This window comes from Canis lupus, chromosome 14 (assembly GCF_003254725.2).
Source record: "Canis lupus dingo isolate Sandy chromosome 14, ASM325472v2, whole genome shotgun sequence".
Taxonomy (NCBI): Eukaryota; Metazoa; Chordata; class Mammalia; order Carnivora; family Canidae; genus Canis; species Canis lupus.
This window is the reverse complement of record NC_064256.1, coordinates 22,852,039-22,877,224: the sequence shown is the minus strand read 5'-3', so window position 1 is coordinate 22,877,224 and position 25,186 is coordinate 22,852,039. Positions and strand designations below refer to the sequence as shown.

Below are 25,186 nucleotides of genomic sequence, written 5' to 3'. Positions count from 1 at the left end.
GGGTATTAGAATGTGCAAGATGTGGATCTAGAAGAATATACATGTTACATATACATAAATATATAATTACAAAGGATACAAAATGTGCTAATGTAAATAGCAGTCACTAACATAAATAGTAATAATAGCTGCCATTTGTTGAATGGTTTCCATGTGCCACGCAATATGCTAGGTGCTGAGTATGACATAAATGTCACCATACATATATGTAGTGTATGTATATGTGTGTACACGCATTATGTCATATATGTGCCAATTTCAGAGAAGCAACATAGGGTAGTAAGGCTCAACAGTTAGGCTACCTGACTCTGAATCCCAGTTTTGCCACTAATCAGAAGTGCAATCTTAATCTTCTTTCACTTTAGAAAATGAAATATTTCTAACATACTCAATAGTGTAGAGGGTAATACAGAGACCACCCATGTAATCCACAACCCAGCTTTATCAAATGTTGACATTTTGCCATATTTATTATAGCTATTATTTTTCAGAAGAAGCATTACAGATATATAGCTAGAGGACTTTCCCTGTGCTTCTGAATCCCATGACCCTCCTCTTCCTCACCGGACTTAATTATTATCATGACTTGGGTATTTATCATTCTTTCAAAGTTTTTATGATTTTCCTACATATGTTTTTATCCATAAACCACATATGCCTTTTGTGTGTTCTTGAACTTTATATGATGCATCATTCTGCCATATATTTATATTCAGCCTCATGTCTTATTTGTTTTTATATGTCCTTCATCCATTCATTTTCATTGCTCTATGGTAGTCTATTGTGTAAAAATACCTCATTTAAAATTTATCCATCTTCTTATCGATAGACATTTAAATTGCTTCCCATTCTTTTGCCTTTGCCAACAATGCTGCCATAAATATTCTACAAGTTTCCTTTGGTGTAAATTAGACTACAAGTTTCTCTCACTAGTTGGTGATAGATACTGTAAGTAGAACTGGAAGATCATAGAATATAGGCAAGTTTTCAGTTTTGATATTGTGAAAATCCTGTCCAAAATGAACAATGGGTAAAATGGCTCTGCCCATTCACCCTCCTTCTAGCAATATGTGACAATGCTCCTTTCTCTACCTTTTTGCCAATATGAAGCATATATGATATAGCTCATTGTTTTAATTTCTATTCCCTGGTAACTATTTGAACGGTTTTTGGGTACTTAGTGGATCTTCAGCTCTTTTCCTTTGTGAATTCTTTTAGGTATTCTTTTTTTAGGTTTGGTGTTCCTTTCTTTTTCTTTTTTTTTTTAATTTATTTTTTATTGGTGTTCAATTTACCAACATACAGAATAACCCCCAGTGCCCATCACCCATTCACTCTCACCCCTAGTTCTACCTTCTACCTCCCCTAGTTCGTTTCCCAGAGTTAGCAGTCTTTACGTTCTGTCTCCCTTTCTGATATTTCCCACACATTTCTTCTCCCTTCCCTTATATTCCCTTTCACTATTATTTATATTCCCCAAATGAATGAGAACATATAATGTTTGTCCTTCTCCGACTGACTTACTTCACTCAGCATAATACCTTCCAGTTCCATCCACGTTGAAGCAAATGGTGGGTATTTGTCATTTCTAATAGCTGAGTAATATTCCATTGTATACATAAACCACATCTTCTTTATCCATTCATCTTTCGTTGGACACCGAGGCTCCTTCCACAGTCTGGCTATTGTGGCCATTGCTGCTAGAAACATCGGGGTGCAGGTGTCCCGGTGTTTCATTGCATCTGTATCTTTGGGATAAATCCCCAACAGGTCGTAGACAGGTCTATTTTTAACTCTTTGAGGAACCTCCACACAGTTTTCCAGAGTGGCTGCACCAGTTCACATTCCCACCAACAGTGTAAGAGGGTTCCCTTTTCTCCGCATCCTCTCCAACATTTGTGGTTTTCTGCCTTGTTAATTTTCCCCATTCTCACTGGTGTGAGGTGGTATCTCATTGTGGTTTTGATTTGTATTTCCCTGATGGCCAGTGATGCGGAGCATTTTCTCATGTGCATGTTGGCCATGTCTATGTCTTCCTCTGTGAGATTTCTCTTCATGTCTTTTGCCCATTTCGTGATTGGATTGTTTGTTTCTTTGGTGTTGGGTTTAATAAGTTCTTTATAGATCTTGGAAACTAGCCCTTTATCTGATACGTCTTTTGCAAATATCTTCTCCTATTCTGTAGGTTGTCTTTTAGTTTTGTTGACTGTATCCTTTGCTGTGCAAAAGCTTCTTATCTTGATGAAGTCCCAATAGTTCATTTTTGCTTTTGTTTCTTTTGCCTTCGTGGATGTATCTTGCAAGAAGTTACTGTGGCCAAGTTCAAAAAGGGTGTTGCCTGTGTTCTCCTCTAGGATTTTGATGGAATCTTGTCTCACATTTAGATCTTTCATCCATTTTGAGTTTATCTTTGTGTATGGTGAAAGAGAGTGGTCTAGTTTCATTCTTCTGCATGTGGCTGTCCAATTTTCCCAGCACCATTTATTGAAGAGACTGCCTTTCTTCCAATGGATAGTCTTTCCTCCTTTATCGAATATTAGTTGACCATAAAGTTCAGGGTCCACTTCTGGGTTCTCTATTCTGTTCCATTGATCTATATGTCTGTTTTTGTGCCAGTACCACACTGTCTTGATGACCACAGCTTTGTAGTACATCCTGAAATCTGGCATTGTGATGCACAAGATACTGGCCAATAGGATCCAACAATACATTAAGAAAATTATCCACCATGACCAAGTAGGATTTATCCCTGGGACACAAAGCTGGTTCAACACCCGTAAAACAATCAATGTGATTCATCATATCAGCAAGAGAAAAACCAAGAACCATATGATCCTCTCATTAGATGCAGAGAAAGCATTTGACAAAATACAGCATCCATTTCTGATCAAAACTCTTCAGAGTGTAGGGATAGAGGGAACATTCCTCAACGTCTTAAAAGCCATCTACGAAAAGCCCACAGCAAATATCATTCTCAATGGGGAAACACTGGGAGCCTTTCCCCTAAGATCAGGAACAAGACAGGGATGTCCACTCTCACCACTGCTGTTCAACATAGTACTGGAAGTCCTAGCCTCAGCAATCAGACAACAAAAAGACATTAAAGGCATTCAAATTGGCAAAGAAGAAGTCAAACTCTCCCTCTTCACCGATGACATGATACTCTACATAGAAAACCCAAAAGCCTCCACCCCAAGATTGCTAGAACTCATACAGCAATTTGGTAGCGTGGCAGGATACAAAATCAATGCCCAGAAATCAGTGGCATTTCTATACACTAACAATGAGACTGAAGAAAGAGAAATTAAGGAGTCAATCCCATTTACAATTGCACCCAAAAGCATAAGATACCTAGGAATAAACCTAACCAAAGAGGTAAAGGATCTATACCCTCAAAACTATAGAACACTTCTGAAAGAAATTGAGGAAGACACAAAGAGATGGAAAAATATTCCATGCTCATGGATTGGCAGAATTAATATTGTGAAAATGTCAATGTTCCCCAGGACAATTTACACGTTTAATGCAATCCCTATCAAAATACCATGGACTTTCTTCAGAGAGTTAGAACATTTTTTTTTTTTTTTTTTTTTTTTAGAACAAATTATTTTAAGATTTGTGTGGAATCAGAAAAGACCCCAAATAGCCTGGTGTTGCTTTCTTGTCAAAGTTTTTTGTATTAGGATATTAATCCTTTGTTAATTTGGTTACAGATATTCCCTGGGCTATCATTTGTTTGTTTTGTTTTGTTTTGTTTTTATTTTTGCTTTTTTACCTAGGGTACCTTTTACTATACAGAAGTTGTAAGTTCTGATGGTCTGAGCTTTTTGAATATTATTTACAAACATTTCTTGACTCCAAAGTCTTAAAGATACTCATATTTTCTTCTTAAAATTTGGTGTTTTGCTTTGTAAAATTTAGGTCTTTAGTCCACTTACAGTTTCTTTTTGTGTATGGGGCAAGGTAGTGAGTGATCTCTTTTTTCTGAGATGGACAACCAGATGTCCTCACATGGATTGGTGAATAGTCCATCTTTGCTGCACTGGTATATAATTCCACATCTGTTATACATCGAGCTTCTCTATGTGTGAGGATCAGTGCCTGAGTTCTCTATTCTGCTCCATTTGTCTATTTATATCTTTCAGTGCTATTAATTCTCTGTCTTGATTATGATAGAGTTATAATAAGTTTTATCATCAATAGGGACAATGCTCTCAACTTCTTTCCTGGTTACTCTTAATTCTAACATATTCCTTTTAGGATTGACTTGTCAAATTTGACAGAGTATCCCAGTGGGGTATCCTATTGAGATTGCATTGAATCTGAAGATTAAATATTGAGTCTTTTGAACGACAGTGTAAAACTGATTTTTCAGGAAAATATTTGTTCTTTTATCCATAAAGATCTTCTAATTTTTTTAGTTAAAAAGGTACATTGGAGGGGGATTTCTGGGTGGCTCAGTGGTTTAGTGCCTGCCTTTGGCCCAGGGCCCGATCCTGGAGCCCCGGGATTGAGTCCGGCGTCAGGGGCTCCCAGCATGGAGCCTGCTTCTCCCTCTGCCTGTGTCTCTGCCTCTCTCTCTCTCTCTCTCTCATAAATAAATAAAAATAAAATCTTTTAAAAAAAAAGATGTTGTTTCACTTCTCATTTTCATTGTTTCTGATGAGAAATCTGCTAGAATCCACACATTTGTTTTTCTACATGTCTCTTTTGTCTGACTACCTTTGAGATTTTTTTCTGTATCGTTAGTTTTGAGCCATGCCATTATAATGTGCTTTACTTTTGTTTTCCTCATATTTCTTGTGTTCAGGGTTCATTGATTTTCTTGGATCTGTGAGTTACTGATTTCATCAAATTTGGAAATAGTAAGCCATTGTTTCTTGAAATATTTCCTGCTCTCTGCCTTTACCCAGGACACCCCATATTACTTAAATGTGGCTGTTTCATTGAAGTTCTGCTCATTCCTTTTCAGTCTCTTTTCTTTCTGTTTCATTTTAGATAGTTTTTATTGCTATGTTTCTGAGTTCATTAATCTGCTGTGATGTCTAATTTGTTTTTAATTTTATCCAGCATATGGTTTATCTCATACTTTGCAGTTTTCAACTCTAGAAGTTCAAATCGTATCTTTCTATAACTTCATGTTTCTATTTAATGTATCTCAACTTTCCTTTGGTTTCTGGAATATGGAATGCAATACAAAAGCTTTTAGGGTCCTTATCTACTATTGTATCACCTGTGCCATTTTCTTTAGTCTCCCCCACCCCCCACCCCAGTTTCTCTGAATTCCTGATTAGTTTTGGATAGATGCTAAACTTTGTGAATTTTACATTTTTGGGGGGCTAGACATTTTTGTGTTCCTATATACATCTTTGTATTTCCATACATATCTTTGTTCCTGGATTCTTTTAAGACCCTTAAAAACAGTTTGAACCTCTTAATCTTGCTTTTAAGCTTTCTTAGATAGGACTAAAGCAACATTTAGGCTAGGATTCATTTATCTTGACTACTGAAGCAAGGCCTTTTTTAAAAACTCTAATCTATGCCCTCATAATTGTGAGATTTCCTTTTTTGCCACTGGAAGCAGGCACTATTTCTGGCCTGCTGCCAGTTTTCTCTAATCCTTTAAGTTGGTTGTTTTCTGGGTGTTGGGTAGTTTAGTTTCTTCACACTGTGCTGAAGAGTATTTACTTGAATACTTGAGGGGGATACTCATCAGAGCTTCATCGTTCTTTCTGTGTACCTTCTTTCCATCAGGTAATTTATTCTGTGAATTTTTGATACCTGCCTTACCTAGACTCCTACCTTTGTCTCCTTAAATTAGAGATATTTCTGAACTTTCTCTGGGTTCTCTCTCCCTGTACCATGGCCTGGAAACTTTACCCAGGCAGCAAACTGGGGAAATTATAGTATTCACCTAACTTATTTCCTCATTCTCAGGTATTATTATTCTTCATTAGGTGATGTCTAATGTCTTGAAAGATATTGCTTTATATATTTTGTCTGGTTTTTAGCTGTGTCAGGGAGGAAGTTGAATCTGGTCCCTATTCCTCCATTTGACTGGAAACTTACATTATATCTACATTCATAGGTAGTCTGCTCTACAATATTGTTTACTTGTCCTATTATTATATGACTTTAACATTTTACTAGCCTCTTGAAATAAATTGGGTAAATTTCCCTCTTTTATTGTTTCTCAGAACTATTTGTATAAGATAGGGAATATCTGTTCTTCGAAGGATAAAGAATTGGGAAGGCTTGACTATATAAAACTAACAGAGCCTGTGATCTTGGAAGGAGAGCAAATTAGAGACTTTCAATTACTGATTCAGTTTTTTAATGCTTCAGGTTTATTTAGCTTGTCCATTTATCCTTATGTCACTTAAATAATTTATATTTTTCTTAAAAATTATGTTACTCTTTTCCAATTTATTTGTTTGAAATTGTCACAGAAATTTTCTATGATTTTAGAAAAACCTTTAATATGTACATAGTTATATTTCCCTTTAATTCTTAATACTGTTATCTGTAACTTTTTTCATATTAGTAATTTCTGCTGAAGTTTATTTAATTTTTTTAAAGGTATTACCCTTTAGTGTTGTTATTTTTCTTACTTTTGATTTTCAAATTTACTACTGTCTGCTCTCATCTTTACCATATCCTTCTATTTATTTTTAGGTTTATGTACTTCTTATTTTCACTAGGTTTTGTTGTTGTTTTGTTTTTTGGGTTTGTTTTAGTTGAGTTTACATGAAATGACTCTCACTTATCTTTAATATTTTTGCTCTTAATAAATGCAGTAAAAGCACTTTGGCACTGTTTGAAAGTAGCAAACATTCTTGGAGAATTTTAAAGGATATATTCTTAAACAAACTTGAAAGCAAGTAGCATTATTGACTATTAGAGCTGAAATTTCACTTGTAGGTTAGTTTCTTGGGGTTTCTGTATCAAAGAACCACAAACTGCGGTTCAACACAATAGAAATCTATTATCTCACAATTCTAGAGAAAATTGAAAATCCAGGTGTCTTCAGGTCATGCTTTCTCTAAAACCTGTAGGGAAGAATCTTTCTTTGCCTTGTCCTAGTTTCTGATGCTGACTGCCAGTGCTTGGCATTCCATGGCTTGTAGCTGAACCACTGCAGACTCTGCCTCTGCTGTCACATGGAGTTCCCCTTGTGTGCCTGCCTTAATGTGGTGTTTGTTTCTTTTTATAAGGACAGCGTCATATTGAATTAGGGCCTGCCCTATCACCTCATCTTAACTTGGTTATGTCTACAAAGACCCTATTTACAAATGAGTTAACATACACAGGTCCCAGGAGTTAGGACTTCAACATGTTACAGTTCAATCCATAACAATATAATCCAGAATTGAGATGCTAAGAGGTTAAGTAACTTGCCCAAGGTCTGATAGTTTAATTACTACTAGCTACTACTCGGATTTATCCATTCAGAGACTTCTTGCAAGTACTGTAAGATACAAGCAGTTGGCAAGTACCACAAAATGGAGGTGTTTATGCACCTCCACCTTTATGAATTTAAAGTATGATAAATATGATAAGATAAATATGAATTTCTGGGAAATAAAATCTTTTCTTATCCACCAGGGGGAGCCAGGCTCAATAGGGCTCCCAGGACAACCAGGAGTACCAGGAGAGGATGGAGCTGCAGGGAAGAAGGTAACACTATTTTTTATGTTCCTAGAGTAAAAACTATCGAACCACACTGATATCTTGGTCCTGTAGGAGCTCAAATTAAATCATCCAGGACAAACTGAGTCTTTTTAAGAAAACATTTCTCAACTCTAAATTTCCTTTTTCACTTCTTTAGATAGAAAAAACACCACTTTAATGACTAAAGAGTGTCTCCAGCTCTCTGCTTTCTCTCTGGCATCTCAGCCATGGCATCCTGCAGTGACCTGGTCCTTTTGGGATTCCTAGAAAGCACTTGAATCGAAATTTTGAGAAAAACACTTTTTCCACCTCCACAAAGAGAGTCTGTAAATGCAGTCAGGAAGTAATTATAAAAATTTTCTAAAGTATTATGAGCTGACATTTGAAATACTCATTTTTCAATATAAGTAGAGAAAAACAGCAGATGGAAAGGCTGAAGGTCTTTCTTGTTTCTTTTTTTTTTTTAAACCAAACCATCAAATGTGAATGAAGAGCCAAAGGAAAGTGAGCTTATTCTTTGAAAATTGGCTGAGAAATTAGTCTTTTTCATATTTCAGCTGCTCTGAGCTAAACTAGAATTTGATATTAATTTAAAGTTGGTAAATTTCCAAATTAATTTTAAGACTAAAGTGAAGGTCTGGTCTATTTTGGGGGGTCTCAGCAGAGAATCCACTGGCCATAAAAGGAGGAAAAGGAAGGCTTATATGAACTGTCCATTGAGGATTAGCCAAGACATCAGTGTCATTTCCTCTAGGGAGAAGCAGGGCTTCCAGGGACAAGAGGCCCAGAAGGACCACCTGGAAAAGGACAACCTGGCTCCAAGGTATGGAACTGACACAGTGTTGGGGAAAGCAGACTGCCCAAGGAGACAATTTAGGAGAAATTTGATTGTTATTCCTGCTATGTCAAATGTGTTTACTTCTGCCTTAAAGTTATAGATCTAGTTTGTGAGCTTTTGGAAGACAGCAAGTATGTATTATTCATTTTTACTTTCCTAAGATCTATCATAAGAGAAAGAGTTCAACACATGTTTTCTCAATAAATGGCCAGACTGATATTTTAAAAACAATAGAAAAGAAGCCCTGAGATACATCCTTGAGACTTGAAAGTACATACATTTTCTTCAAATATTTATAGAATCTCACACAGTAATAAGAAATATCACATTATCAAATGGAGGTTTCATTTTCACAATTTGGCATAAATTTATGTGACACATCGTAGAAATGTTGGTTGAATAACATCTTTATATGTCAAGATGAGAATATCCAAATTCATCAATAAGACCATGCTGGACATAACCTACAGACTCTAAGATGCCAGATGTTCCTACAGTTTTTATATACCGTCATCAATGTATGCATAAAGATTCTGAAGAATTACATGAGTAAAGTAAAAATAAAATCCATATACTTATTAGTGTTCTATTTATAATTGTGTTAAAGTGTTTAGTGAAACCTTAAGATGTCTACATCTTGTGCAAATATTGGCTAAAATTGAGTCCTTAACCATAAATGTGAGTATTTGACATTTAAATATAGTTGCAGAATTTCAAACATTTTAATTTATTGACTTATCAGACTATGAGATCTCTTTTCATGTGGCGGGGGAGGTAAATGTGGACAGAGAATACCTTTTTCACATCCAACAAAAATATTTTTAGTAATACTTGTCTATCAACATTCAGGAGAACTAATGTTTTCTCGAATATACTTTCAGAAAATAGACCCTTGGAGTTAATAATTGAAGCTATAAGAATGCGTGATGTCTCTGAGAAAGAGAGCTGAGGTTTGAATCCCACACTGGGCAGTAGTTGGAGAAAGAACATTCAGAACAGCATGAAGATAAGCAGCATAGTTACCGGGTTAGGGAAACCCAGGTGAGAGGGTTTCAAGAGGGAAGCCACCAGTGGTGTCAAATGCTATTGATAGAGCAAGGAAAATGCATTGGAAACAGAAGGCACTGGATTTGTAGCTCTGAGGGGATTTGTAGCTTACAGTAGGTTATAGAGAGGAGTGGTAGGATTATGTTATGTAGCCTGGACATGCTGTGGTTTAGTGTTGGTGCTTTATTACCTCTGTGTTCCTACTGTTGTCTTCTGGGTAATTTAGGTCAATAAATTAAATTTGGAAGTGAATGGAAGAAAATAACTAGTTGGGGTTAGATTTTGCCTCTACTGATAAATGATAATGGCACAATAAGTTAATGATACAATAACCTTCAATTGTTTTTTTTGTTTTTTTTTTTTTAGCATCTGTGTCACTGCTCTTCATTAGTTTGGACCTTGGGAAGTTAATTACAATCTATAGGTGCAGTAGGGGTTCAGTCCTTCTTCTTGAGGGAGTGTCTGCATTGCTGATGACCTTGGGAATGTGTCAGAAATATGAATTCTTGTGTTTCAATGCAGACCTACTACATCAGGAACTTGGAGGTGGGGCTCAGCAATCTGTGGGCTGATTGTACATGATTCTGTATGTACATGATGCACACTTAGGTTTGAAAATGGTAGTAGAGTCATTCATGTCATAAATGGCCTCAGCTGCAAACCCCAAAAGGCTATTCCTTTGTTGAACCACATTTGGATATGACACCTTGCAGTTGAGTCCTTGTTTAAGGATAGTTTTGAAACACTCTGAGGGCTCTGTGAGAAGGTAACAAAATCCTTTCAGGGAAGTACTAGCTTACACAACCAGGCTGAGGAACAGCCAGTGGGCAGGTTAGAACTCTGCTCCAGGTTAATGCTCATGCATCTTTCCACCAGTAGGATTATTGGTCTCATTTGGGAGACAGAACTAGGATCCTTATTAGGGAAGAAGTGGGGCTGTATTTGAAAAATCTGGCTGTGGTTTTTTGTTTTGTTTTGTTTTTTAGTGGTCACATTTTGTATAGCTAGCTATTTCATGCTTCCCTTCTTTGTTGCCACCTCTTTTTAAAAATTAAAAAAAAATTCTTTTTCAAGTATAATTAACATACAGTGTTTTTATTAGTTTCAGGTGTACAATGTAATGATTCACCAATTCTATACATTTCTCAGTGCTCAAGATAAATGGACTCTTCATCCCCTTCACCTAGTTCACCCAGTCCTCCACCCACCTCCCCTCTGGCAACCACCAGTTTGTTCTCTATATTGGAAAATATATCATTTTATGTTTTAAAACAGAAGCAGCACTAAAGCTGAAAAAGCACAGGTAGCTCTCTTTTCTGAAACTTCAGGGAATGTTTCAGAAGCATCTGTTAATAAACCAATGGTGCGAAAGAAGTGTGATTCAAATTAAAGTCCCCAAAGAGGGATCCCTGGGTGGCGCAGCAGTTTAGCGCCTGCCTTTGGCCCAGGGCGCGATCCTGGAGACCTGGGATTGAATCCCACGTCGGGCTCCCAGTGCATGGAGCCTGCTTTTCCCTCTGCCTGTGTCTCTGCCTCTCTCTCTCTCTCTCACTGTGTGCCTATCATAAATAAAATTAAAAAAAATAATAAAGTCCCCAAAGAGAGACACTGAACTTAGATTAAAAAAAACAAAAACATTCAATTAAGTGGTAGAGACTGAACCATTCTGAAGTCATCCAATCTGCCCAAGAACCTTGACAAATCCTATACAACTGAGCTGAGCTTGGGACACATTGAAAATCGGTGTTAGTTGATAACATGGTCCTGATAGGGTTGTTAGAAGTGCAAGGAGGGTTTGCTGATACAGGCATCTTTTTATAATTATTTTGTCAGGGTGATGAAGGAAAGAAAGGGAGCAAAGGAAATCATGGACAGAGGGGATTTCCAGGGCCTGAAGGTCCAAAGGTATGTTTTTTATATTCTCATTTATGCTTTGGGGAAATTGTAATTGTGTCTGGTTTTAATAGAATATTAAATTTCCACTGCAAATTGGATTCCCTCGTTCCTTCTCAACAAATCCAAATGAAAAAGGCTTTAGAAAACTATTGGTACTATTCTGGACCAAACAGGATAGTATGAAGAACCCATAAAATAAGTGATCGTCATTGAAACATTTATGATTCTTAGAGACACTCTGTATGTCAATTCTCTCAAATGACCACCAGATATTCAGAAGTTGGGATAAAGTTAAGATTGCAGGAGATACCAATTCTCTTCCATCTTGTTTTGCTAAACAACAGCACAGTTGCAGACTGAGAGGCAGCCCGGTGATGATGAAAAGCAGGGCTTCAGAATGCAGGAGAGTAGGACTCTCATCCTGTTCTACCCAGAATCTTTTGGAGCCACTCACTTCAGTGATAGGAAGCAATAACAGTATCTATTTCTCAGGATTGCTGTGAAGACTGAAATAGTTAAAAAAAAAAAAAAAAAAGACTGAAGAGTTAATAAAGCACTTAGCACTGTTCCTGGCACTTAGTAAGTGCTTAGTACATGGAGCTATTCAGAGAGAGAGAAAAATCAAGACTGTGTAATGAAAAGTCAGGGATAGATGCCCTGATCAACTGACCAGGACCAGGTGCTGAGGATGAAGGAAGGGAAATCTGTGAGACAGGCAATCAGCTGCATGTCCTGACTTAGCAGGAGAGAATATTAAGGTCATTTGGATGTGTCAGGAAACAGAAATTGCAAACCTAAGAGAGTTCAGGCTTTTAGGAAGATGCTAATTGTCAGGAGACAAGGAGTATGTTGAAGGACCATACTATTCTAGAATCAAACAAACACGGTACTGCCAAGATGAGAGCTGGGAGAAAACAAAGCATCCTCTGTAGACAAGTCCCTTAAGTTTCAGTGTTCATCAGTATCACCTGGGAGCTTGTGACAGATCCTGGTTTCTTGGCGCTATGCCCAGACAGGGGTATTTTAGTAGGTGGGTCCTAGAAATTGGCATTTCTTAAATAAGTGTCCTATGTGACAGGTAATTCAAGGAATATGTGATGAGAAATGCCACTATATAAGGAAAAGTGTTGTATCAGTATTAATAACAATGGTTAGTCCTCGTATCTTAGTCTTCCTTAAAGACTATTTTTCTGTATTTTGAAGTAAAGTTTTTAAGTAAAGATTTTTTGATGAAGAACTGCCCTATTTTAAAGCATAATCACAATTTAATACAGAGTCTCTTAAAAGAATTACATACTACCTACACATATAATTTCACATTTTAAAAATAATTGTGTTTTTTTTTAAAGAGGAGTAGAATAGATGAAATGTAGAAGCATAATTTTGCTTACCCTGGTTTAAGTGAGAATTTTAACAGGTTGATGTTTTATTCCTTTGCCACTGGATTGAATAGGATGGTTATCTATTGCCAGAATCCTGGTTGTGTGATGTACCATTGCCTTATAGGTTTAGAATCAAAGATCTGGCACGTATATGTATTGGCATGATCTGGGCCTCGGTTGGCTGGTGTGCTCAGCCTGTGGGTCCTACTGGGTGGTGGGCCCAGTGAGAGGCCTCAGCTGTGAAGGTGAATGTGGTCCAGGGTGAGTCATTAGTGGTGAATCTGATGGAGTCCCTCCCGGAGGAAGACTGGCGGGCCAAGTGGGCAGTTCCCACCACTGAGAACGGCTCAGTCTCTAAGGCAGGGAGAGGCAAATTTCTTGGTAAGGCACAAGTAGTAAATATTTCAGGCCTTGTGGCCAAGGGCAAAATTGAGGACATTATGTAATCAATTATATAACAATCATTTTAAAATGTGATTTTTTTTTACATTCAGGGTGCCTGACTGGCTCAGCTGGTGGAGCAACTGAGCATGTGACTCTTAATCTTGAGGTCATGAGTTCAAGCCTCACATTGGGTGCAGAGCCTACTTAAAAACCAAAACAAAAATGAAAACCATCTTTAGCCCACGGCTATGTGAAACTTGGCAGCAGGCCATATTTGGCACAAATGTCACAGTTTGCCACACCTGTCCTTGTGCTACATCAGTAATTTCCAAACCAATAACAAAGCCCTACTAGTCAAAACGAATTTGACCACACTCCAATATAGGTTTATTCTTTAATTGTAGTTTTTACTCATAAACTATCAAATTAATATGCTATGAAATTTACATAAATAATTGAACATTTAGAAGAGATAAAAGTATATAATGAAGCCCTAATATGTTCCTCTAGTATCCCAAATGGGTCACTTTCAACACCTGGTTGGCTATGTGCACCTTCTTTTAATGACAATTGCTTTACATAATCTTTAAGTAAGGTAATCGCCTACCTCAGAACTCCCAGAGGGGCCTCATGAAACTCATATCCTGGGCCCAGCCTCAGGATCTATTGAGTTAAAAATCTCTGGAGCTGAGACCCGACTCTGTATTTTACCAAATTTCTCTGATGATTTCTTTCCACTATAATTTGAGAATCACTGGTCTAGAATCAGATGGGACAGAGATATTGCTTGAGTCTTTATTGAGATTCAATAGTGACACACCAAAAAAAAAAAAAAAGACATGTTTTAAAATTTGTTTGAAATTCCATTGTTTTTGCCATAAACTCCCTACTTCTAAAAAAGAAAAATGTGAGCTAGGATATAATAGAAGACTGATATGCCACAGCCATAAAGTAAAATAACAAAGGAAAAAGTTATAAGCTAGAAGGAACATTATTTACCTATCAAGTGTATCCAAGAACTTATACTAAAGAAAATTATTGTAATTGAACAAACATTTCCCTCTGAGCTTCCTGGCATGCAATACAAAAGAGAAGCACCATGAATTGTATAATTTTTATTAGCTAATAAAAGAATGCACAAGAGATTAAAATTTCTAATATTCAGAAACTAATTGAATGCATTTATTAAAGGCACTGAAATCTTAATCATCAAAAACTTTAGTAGTGGTTTAGCAAAGATGTTCAAATATTTTCACATTGGTCAGTGAAACAGGGTCTGTGAAAATATTATATTAAAACTTAATATTTTAAAAAGCTGGAAATACATTTCTATGTTTTTCCTAATATAATTCCTATATACTGTTTCTTTGATTGTAATGTAATGAGTATTTTGCTCTTTTTTTTTTAGGGTGAACCAGGAATCATGGGCCCTTTTGGGATGCCTGGAGCATCAATTCCGGGGCCACCTGGGCCAAAGGTATACATTCTTGGGAGTGAATGAATGAATGAATGAATGAATTTATTTGTTTGTCTGTTTGTTTATTATTTGGATCTTTGGCAGTTAGAGTACAGAAAAATTCATGATACCAGTGAACCAAAATTTTAGTTTTAGAAGAACCCAAGCTATTATCTGTTTCAACTTTTGCATCTGCTAGGAAAGGCTAGCAGAAGATTTAAGATTAGAAAACAGATTTCTTGCTCCTGGCCTTGAACCTGTCACTTCCTCATGAACTACCTCCACCAAATCCTAGACCCAAATGCAGGTAAAATTTATTCAGAAGAATCTGGTGGAATTCATAATCAGAAAGTCTGGCAGAAAGAAATCCACTCAGATTTAAGAGCGTTCTCAGGCATTCTTATAGTCTAAATATTTGAGCCTAGATCACCACCTATTTCAGTGACCTTTCTATAAACAGCTGTCATAGTCTTTACTGACAGGTTTTATTTGCTTCGGATTTGAAATACCCCTCAAATATATTAGAAGAAGCTACTACCTTAAGATCTGAAACTGATAAATTAAACTCTGTAAATTGGCCCATCTCTTTTGTGTTTTGTGCTGTTATGGTTTCTCCTGCCATTTAAAACCTGAAACTGAACATTATTTGAAATGTGCAGGGAGACAGAGGAGGACCAGGGATGCCTGGATTTAAAGGAGAACCTGGAATTGCTATTCGAGGACCAAAGGTAGGCTTTATTCATGTTCTTTCTTTCCCTCTCTGTAAGAGAGAAAGGAAGGGGGATTTAATGCACAATAAATTGATAATCAAGATTGTTCTACTCACAGTTTACATTGATGAACTTGAATGTAAAAGTACACTACTGTCATTTTTAAAAACCAAGCAATCAGGGGCACCTGGGTGGCTCAGTGGTTGAGTGTCTTGCCTTCGGCTCAGGTCCTAATCCCAGGGTTCTGGGATTGAGTCCCACACCACTCCCCACAGGGAGCCTGCCTCTCCCTCTGCCTATGTCTCTGCCTCTCTGTCTCTGTCTCTCATGAACAAAGAAATAAAATATTTTTAAAAAATAATAGAGTAAATATCAGGCCATCAGATAATTCATTTCTCACAAATGTGGAGGAACTAGATTTTGGATGACTAAACAGTTATTTGAAAATGCTCCTTTTGTAATGTCTGTGATAAGAGATTATATGACCTTTAACTTCTTTCATTTACATGTTAATGGCCTAGGTATCTGTTTCACAAAACATTGTCCAGGAAGTTCATGTTTGGAAGCTTTACTGAATTAAATTGCTTTGCTTTGTTTTTCCATCTTTCAGAGTTATTTTAAATGAAAATGCAAATAATTATAGGAGATGACAGCTTTAAGTAATCATATCTATTTTCCATGGCAACAAAGCACCATTTCCCTCCTCACAAAAACCCAGCATCACAGCAAAATTTAACATTCCAAATGTCACAAACACATCCCATTCCTGTTTATGAGAATAGGCTTCAGGGCTCCATAATCAGCACTTTATTGAATTAGTAGCATGTTTTTATGTGGTTTCAAAACTGGCTTTAGTGCTATCAGATTGCCTCTTCTGGATAAAAGAGATCAAGTACTAACATCAGTGATTTTCAAGCTTCAAAAAAGAAAACTTAGAACCATCTCTGAAATATAATGCACAACCTACTATAGACTGTTATTAAGTTGGAGTGCCCCTTCTGAAGGTCAAGGGAGGATCCTGACTTCCATTGTTGTTAATCACTTAACAGTGTCCTTGGTAGAATGACAATCTTCTGGTTTACTTGGGGACACACAAGATTCCCAGACTGAGGGATTTGCAAGCTGAAACAGAGCAAGTCCAGGGGAAACCAGAACAAGGTAGTCCTCCTACTCCCCAGACCCTGAGGCACATGGCAACCCAAGCTATGTATGACACAAGGAGAAAATTGCAAATTTCCTAATGTTAAAACTGCAGATATGGCCTTGGTCAAGAATGTTTGGATGGCAATTTTCATATAGTTTGATAACATTCTGAATCTGCGTATTCGTAGTTCCATGATTTAAAGTTACTTCTCTCTACTTATACTATTCTTTACTGTAGAAATAAAATCTAGTTAAATGTACAGCCTCGATTTAGAAGGCCCTCTCTGCCCTCCCATTTTTTTTTACTGATTCTTTTTGGCATTGTGGGTGATGTATTTGAAGTTCTTTACCTCTTTACTCTATCACTTTTCTAATCCCTTGGCCTCTAATGATACTCTTTCCGCCATCCTTCCCTAATGCACTAGTTTATAAGCTTTTGAAAGGTGAAATGTCCGATGGAAGTTTTGAAACGTAATTCAGTTTTTTTCTTTAAAGATTTTTCTGTATTTAATCATGAGAGACACAGAGAGCAAGGCAAAGACATAGGCAGAGGGAGGAGCAGACTCTCTGCGGGGAACCCGATGTGGGATTTGATCCCAGGACTTTGGATTCACGCCCTCAGCTGAAGGCAGATGCTCAATCACTGAGCCGCTCAGGTGTCCCCATAATTCAGTTTTGCATAGGACTTCAGGGAGCTCCCAGGTCCTTCCCTAAAGCCCATTACAAAATACCAGATTAAGATTTCTGCCTTAATTCCTGTCAAATGAGAGAGACTCTTAAAAGAGAACTCATTCACAGGCCATTTTCTTGAATCCAGTGCATCAAGGCCAAGTGACAAAAATTCTACCTATAAAAGTGTTGTGAGGGGGGATTCCTGGGTGGCTTGGCAGTTTAGCGCCTGCCTTTGGCTCAGGGCGTGATCCTGGAGTCCCAGGTTCGAGTCCTACATCAGGCTCCCTACATGGCGCCTGCTTCTCCCTCTGCCTGTGTCTCTGCCTCTCTCTTTCTCTTTGTGTGTCCCTCATGAATAAATAAATAAAATCTTAAAAAAAAAAAAAAAGTGTTGTGAGGGGTCCAGAATGAAAATCTGAGACAGAACCTTATCCCTTATCCCTGCTCCTGATGTTTTCTATTAACATTAGAAGTAATGAGGTAACTGACATTTTTGCAGGAGGCAGGACAAAGATCTCTAGGGAAAAAAAATGTTTAGTTGTAAATTATAAATGTTTTAACATTTTTTTTCTCCCAGTGTGGGTGCCAGAGGATAAACAGTAACAGCTGCTGATAATCTGCTTGAAACTTAGAAATAAAAATTGAAAGTGAATTTTGATTCCAGTTTTCTTTTCCTTTCAACTTAACCAGGGAGCTGTTACTGCTTTGTTTTGTTGTTGGCCTGTTTCTTGTGTAAGCAAGGAAAGAAATGGGTTTCTTACTTTGGGATGTGTCCATGTGGATGTTTAAAGCTTTAACCTTAAAGATGGTTGGAATAGCACAATAAAGTGCTTCTGAGAAGTGACTTCTCAGAATTTAATTTGTTTTTAATTTTCATTTGGGCTTATTTATTCCCTGTGTAATTTCGGCCCTGTTGGGGAGGACAACAAATGGAACATAACAGTAGGTAGCATATAGTTATCTTACTTGATATTCAAAATTTTACAATTGAGATCTTGCTATGTATTTTTTCCTTCTCTTCTCATACTATGCATGTTAAAATTTCTCATTTTTATACTTCTCTACAATTTATGATACAAAAAAGTTAAATTTTAAAAATTAAAATATCAGTAATCAGTCATTTTTAATTCCTATGAATGTGTTTCCTATTGAGGATTTTATAGCAGTTCACATATATTCCCTATATTCATCCCATGCTTCCCACCAAATGCAAATGGGTAAGACTTACAAAGAGAGACTCAGAACAAGTTATCATCTGTGATAGAACTCCCTTCTCAAATTTTTCAAATCATTCCTCTGCACTTACCAACTGCACGTTGCCAGATAGAATTGGTATTGTGCTGACGTTTTGCCAGGTATTTCATAGTTTAGTCTTATGATATGATCTGGTGTTGAATTTACACAGGGGGCCCAAGGACCTCGGGGACCCATGGGTGCTCCAGGACTCAAAGGTGATGGCTACCCCGGTGTGGCTGTAAGTGTGGACATTGTTGTTCTTTCCTTCGTTCCCTCCCTCCTTCTCTTTTTTTCCTTCTTAACATTGCACATGACAAGGACACTCATTGTCTCCCTTATTATGTCATCTCAGGGACCTCGGGGACTACCAGGACCCCCCGGACCAATGGGTTTGCGTGGAGTGGGGGACACGGGAGCAAAGGTAAGATTTTAAAGTAGGTTACATAGTAGCTTCTAAAAAGGATGTCTTACCAAAGTGATTTTGGTAAAGGTGATTTTTTTTTTTTTTAATCAGACGTAATAGAGGGTAGTAGTGTCTAAAGAATTGATAGTTATTTATCTTCACCTATCGACTTCCTGGGGGAACTTGCACTACTTTGAACATGTAGATTAACTTTGTGCATTTTCTCCTGCTTCTCTGGTAGCAACTCTCACGTTCTTTTGCTGCTTTGTTTTCTGTAAAGTCAGAGTTTGGTCCAGAGCCCTCTGCCCTCCTCTAGACATCTCTTACCCTGGGTGTTCTCATCTGGCCCCATAGCTTTATCCACTACTCAAGTGCTTACGCCTTTCAAGTTTCTGTCTTTCCCCCTAAGCTCTGGTTGTCTATATCCAGCTTCTTACCATATTACTTCTCTTAGACGTCTCCCAGACATCTCTAACCTAGGGTCCAAGATTTAATTTAATTTAAATTGTCACCTCCTAAGCCTGTACACGGCACCACCTACCTCATGCTCAAGCCAGGAGACCTGAATCATTCTTGCCCCTTCCCTTCCCTCTCCCTCCATGTCTGGTCTTTTGGTACATTTTGTCAGTTCTCTCTTCAAAATATATTTTGATTCTAGCTGTTTTTCTCCTTCTGCTTCACCAGGGCAAATCACCATCAGCTCTTGCTTGGGCTATTAAAAACAAAACAAAACAAAAACAAAAACAAAAACAAAAACAAAAACAAAACAAAACCCTTCATTGACCTTTCTTCTTCTTCTACCTTGGCCCTTCTGCTACCTGCCAGGAAGAGTGATCTTTTAAAAGCATGAATTAGATCATATCCCTTTCCTTCTCAAAAAACACTGATGGCTTCTTTCTCCACTTAGAACAAGAGCCTACCACTTTCTGTGGCCTGTGAGTCCCTTGATGACCTGTTTGTAGCACCTTCCCCCTTTCTCCTTTGTTGCCTTCTGCCTGGAAGCTACATTGGCCTGCCCTATTTCATTTCATTCCTGCTTCTGGGTCTTGGCTCTGTCAAAATGGCTTATTCTTAAGGACATGGCTCAAATCTCACCTAACCTGAGCTTGACCACCTAAACAAAGAACAGTCCTCTCTTCCCTCACTCATCACTATCACATCCCTTTGTGTATTTCCTCTTTAGCATGTATCACTTTTTCAAACCATCTTGTTCATTTACTGTTCTGCCTATTTCCTGAGAGTATTAGGTTTCCTGAAGGCAGGTTCTTTGGCTTGTGCCCTGCTAAATTTCTGGCACCAGAAGTAGGCATGCCACCCAATAGGAGCTTTGTAACATGTTGAATGAATGAGCAACATTACCCTAGGGAGAAAATATGTCCTTAGAAATATATCTACTTAGTTTTTCAAGTGCTTCTGGGTCATTGGGGAGAGATGTTATAATTGCTCGATGTCAAGTTCCTTTTTTGATTTTTTGGTCTTTGCCCTAGCACGTGGGAGTGACAATGCTTTTGTATGGGGGGGGCAGGTACCTATTTGCCTTCTCCTAGGTAGAATGAAAATTCAGAGGCGATGGCACTAAATTTTGTCATTGAAGGACACCTTGACTCCTCCCTTTCTCTGTTAGGGTAATCATGAGAGCCCAGGGGAAGGGTGTCTGAAAGTTTACTGTGCAAACTGTACACAATAGCATACGTGAGATACTTTTATCAAGGTTCTGGCTTGGTCTGACTCAGAGCTGAATCCAATCCTCTAACACACCTTGACAGTGTCAATAAGCCATGCTGAATTTGGGTAGTGAAGTATTCTTTTTTTCTCTAAAGCATAGTAATCTGAAAATGTTAAAATGTAAAACTAGGAAGACATTTCAGTATGTAAACCTTGTTTTCTGTGTAATGTGGAGCTCTGGTAACAGCTTTTGTGATTACATAAATATTCTTTCAGTTAGGAAAGTAGACACTTATTTAACATACAGTATGAAATAAAATATATTAAACGTATAATGGAATGTATTTATATTAAAATGGAAACATGATCATTTATGTTTCCACTGCTACTGTTTTATGTTTACCAATGATACTAAAGCCAGGCACCGGGATGCCTGGGTGGCTCAGAGGTTGAGCATCTGCCTTTGGCTCAGGGCATGATCCCAGGGTCCTGGGATGAGTCTCATATCAGGCTCCTTGTGAGGAGCCTGCTTCTCCCTCTGCCTGTGTCTCTGCCTCTCTCTCTCTGTGTCTCTCATGAATAAATAAATAAAAATCTTAAAAAAAAAAAAAAGCCAGGCATTTACATACAGAGAACATTGTAAGATTTGTTTCTTGTAAGTCTTCCACCACATCAGGTTATTTAACATACAAACTAAAATGTGAATTAAATGATTCCGTATACTGGTTTTCTCTGAAAGTCCCTCGTCTTTGCTATCGTATGTATTTTAGGGGGGAAAAGTAAAGAAAAAGCGTGTTCCTTCAGAATTTTATGCTGCTTATTTTACTTTTTTAAACAACCGACATGTTGCCAGAGATATGTCCTAAGTGAGACTCATTATCTTTGTTAGCCCACACAGGAGGCTGAGTGGAGGCAGAAGCTGACAGCTCATTCCTGGCTGTGGGGAGGAGGAAATATTGGCCAGGACCTGCCTCTGTCTCCCTGTCCCCTCACCATGCTCTCAGCTGCCTTTTCTTTTTCTCTTTGACCTCTTCCTGTGGTTGCTGGGAAAATAAATGTATTTTCCTGGAAATAGATCTTAGATCACAAACTTGAAAATAAAGGAAATTCTAAAAGCAAATAAAGGAAATTCTAAAAAGTTATTAAATAACTTTCAATATCATCTCTCATCTTTAGTAGAGGCCTTAAAGTCTCTATGTGGCCTTTCTCTAAAGAGAACTTTTAGAAACACATACATGCAAGTGAAGAAAGAAAGATATTTGGAAAAGTTTAATTCCACCTAATTTTGTCCTTCTGGTTTGATAAAGTGGAGGTAAGACCCTCAAAATGGTGTCAATGGTAGCAAAAACCCTGGTCTCAAATGCATGCAAAATTCATCTCCTTTCATTCTGACTTAAAATAACAGAGAAATTGTAAGTCTGTGGGAGTGTGTGTGTGTGTATGTGTGTGCAATTGTATAGACATATATATCTGATATGTTTTTCATTTAAACTCTGTGTAGTCACCTTAAAATATTGGTCTTAGAGCATTAACTTACAAAACCAATGTGTTTTGAAATGAGGAAACCATTAAGGTTGACAATTTATGGTAGGTTTTTGTGCTATTTAGTTAAGGGCACATGTGTTTAGCATATGACACAGACTTTAGAATCAAAGCTTCTATGTTTCAAAACATATCAGAAGCAGTCCCTGACATCTTGCATCCTTGTGGTGCTCTCTGGCTTTTTTCCAAGTGGAAGAATTTCCAAATAACATCAGTGGTTAGAGTATGCAATTGCATAGAATATGCAATTACTCTAATTGTAACCAAATTTTGACAAGGGCTTCTGAAAGACTTCTAAAATTCTTGTAAAAACTACACTTAAGTAGATAGTAGATATAGCTTTAAAATCTGCTTTTGATGGTTTAGCGCCTGCCTTTGGCCCAGGGCGCGATCCTGGAGTCCCGGGATCAAGTCCCACGTTGGGCTCCCTGCATGGAGCCTGCTTCTCCTTCCTCCTGTGTCTCTGCCTCTCTTTCTCTCTCTCTCTCTCTCTCTATCATAAATAAATAAATAATAAATAAATAAATAAATAAATAAATAAATAAATCTTTAAAATCTGCTTTTGAAACATGGCTGGAAGAGAAACTGACAATTTGGTTTTTTGCTAAGTGGGAAGCACTCATCTAGTGTCTGGTTCCCGGACCCAGACTTGTTTGCTGATGAGGAAGCCAAGCTCAAAGATCTTATTTGATGCTGCCTGCACTTTTTCACCAGACTCCTACAGACGAAAAGGACCCTTTGTGATTTGGGGACAATTGTTATGTGATCCTCATCTGCCTTTGAGAAGCCCAGTTAACTCTTTGCTCCTGTATTTCCGCCTGCAAAAGCTCATGAGGTGCGTGTCAACCAGGGCCTGACCCACTGACATATCTGGGGGAGAAATACAAGGAGTAGCTCTCCAGAGTTCCATGAGGGCAGGTGCATCCTATCATGCACCTCTCTCAGTCCCCTTCAGTGTGCTAGTTCACCAGAGAGGAAGCCATTTCTTCCCTAAAGCTTTGGAGCAAGTGAGCTTGGCCCAGTCCTTGCACAGAGGGACTCTAACCTGCCTGGTAGGGCCCTCAAGGACCTCTTTGCCATCAAGTGGTTGGCATAACATCTGTGGGCAGAAAGCCCACATTAGGTCATTGCTATTATGGTTGTATACTATGTAAATGGACATTATATACTACCTAAATATTTCCAGAATATCAAGGCATTATAAACTACTCCCTTATTTTATAGGTAAGGAAATCAGGAAGCAGAAAGGCTGAACACCTTTACAATAGAAACAGTGTTGTTACTATATTGTGTTTACGTGTAAGAGGGAGACTATGAATATTGATGAATGAATGCAAACGAAATGGATGAATAAATCAGAGCAGAGAGACTGACCCTCTCTGCTCTGCAGATGCTTCATCTTCAAAGCTGTCTATCTTCCAAATATCTTGGCTTCGCTTAGCATACAGTGGGAGTATTTCTCTTTCCATCCCAGCTTTCCCATCATCAAAACTTAAATCATGTAAACATTAACAAGAAACATAAACCCAAACCCAAAAGAGTTAAACATTTTTCAAAAGCTTTACATGTTTGAATATTGTAAATACATGCTTTACTTGACAAAAATGGCCCATAGTCATAAATTAAAATGCAAAGTTCTGTGAAATTCCACCGAGTATCATTATTCTAAAAATGTTCCCAGCATTTGAATTGCCCCTCTGTTCTCTGCGATGGCTCACATATGTGCACACCACCGACAGGCAGTGGCGGAACAGAGGAGCAATTCACACGGAGATGTAGTAGGAATTTGTGGATTCCACTGGTGGACATGGACTGGACAGGAAGCTCCATTTTGAACAGTCTCTGACAAGGAGGGCTGGCCTCAGGTACAGACCCAACAGTGAAGGGTCTGCGACTCCAAGTTGGGGTTGAAGAAACCCATGTCCCATAATATGACTGCAAAATTGTGACAGGCAGGACAATCAGCTCAAAACCAGGACTAATGAAAGCCAGAGCCATATCAAGTTAAAATGCCAGGCAATTTGACCTTTAGATTTCAGAAAAGGTCACATTCAAGACCAGGAAAACTTGAATGGGTGACTTTTCAAGGTTATTTCCCCAATTTAGTTCCATGCATGTTCTTTAATATCAGAGCTCTATTCTCGTCTGTCTAGTGACCTTCAGGGCTGCTTTCATTTCTCCTTGTTGTTTTCCTAGCTCTGCATTTCTCTCCCCAGTGGTACCTCCCTCCTCTCCCTTCAGCCCTGGAGACACACTCTAAATCCTCTTAACATTGGCCACCCAAATCACCATCAACACATTTTTTATTTTCAGCCTTTCGGACTAGAGGAGCTCCCCCACAGTGGGAAATTATATTGAATATCAATATAAGAGAGACTTCCCTTCTCTCTGTCATTATGGACAATATCATTATTTCTACTTTTAAGATTCCTAAGGCAGCTAAATAAGAAAGATTCTCTCTCCTTCCAATGAAATTCTTGGCACCTTGGCACAGGGGAGTCTTTTGTTCATCTTGATTAGTTGATTTTGAGAAAAGAAACAATCGACAAATCCTCCCCTTCCCCCAATTCCCCCCTCTTCCTCTCCTATTCCCCACCACCACCCCTTCCTTCCTTCCTTCCTTCCTTCCTTCCTTCCTTCCTTCCTTCCTTCCTTCCTTCCTTCCTTTATTTTTGATTTGCCAATATATAGTATAACACCCAGTGCTCATCCCATCAAGTGACTTTCTCAGTGCCTGTCACCCAGTTATCCATCCCCCTGCCCACCTCCCCTTCCATTACCCTTTGTTTGTTTCCCAGAGTTAGGAGTCTCTCATGTTTTGTCATCCCCACCACCCTTTCCTAAATCAAGTTTTTAAATTACCATGGACTTTGAGATACTGCTGCTTTGAGGTTAATATTAAAGTTCTAGGAGAGAAATTATTTGGAAGAATGGAAATTATTTTAAATATCTTGAAATTTAAAGCTAATCATCGCTTTGACTTACAACTTATTTTGAAACTCAGTCATTCCTTGGTTTTATCATTTAGTAGATTCTTGAATGCTATTCCTTGGACATTTCTTAAGATCTAATTCTTTTCAAAGTGAATTCAATTTGCTTTTCATTGTTTCCCAAGTACGAAAGCATGAAGTCCCTTTTAAA

The 25,186-nt window shown here is 38.0% G+C and overlaps 1 protein-coding gene and 1 long non-coding RNA gene across 2 annotated transcripts in view; one reads left to right on the top strand and one right to left on the bottom strand.

The window, feature by feature from the left end:
• LOC118350567 (uncharacterized) overlaps positions 1–25,186 on the bottom strand; it is a 171,443-nt gene that overhangs the window by 53,644 nt on the left and 92,613 nt on the right. The window lies entirely within an intron of this gene.
• The window catches only part of COL28A1 (collagen type XXVIII alpha 1 chain), a 162,135-nt gene that overhangs the window by 68,928 nt on the left and 68,021 nt on the right, over positions 1–25,186 (top strand). Inside the window, exons 19-25 of the mRNA XM_025471268.3 lie at positions 7,606–7,677; positions 8,426–8,494; positions 11,390–11,461; positions 14,627–14,695; positions 15,334–15,402; positions 18,605–18,673; positions 18,788–18,856. Coding sequence (XP_025327053.3) covers positions 7,606–7,677; positions 8,426–8,494; positions 11,390–11,461; positions 14,627–14,695; positions 15,334–15,402; positions 18,605–18,673; positions 18,788–18,856 — 489 coding nt within the window. The remainder of the gene's footprint in view (positions 1–7,605; positions 7,678–8,425; positions 8,495–11,389; positions 11,462–14,626; positions 14,696–15,333; positions 15,403–18,604; positions 18,674–18,787; positions 18,857–25,186) is intronic.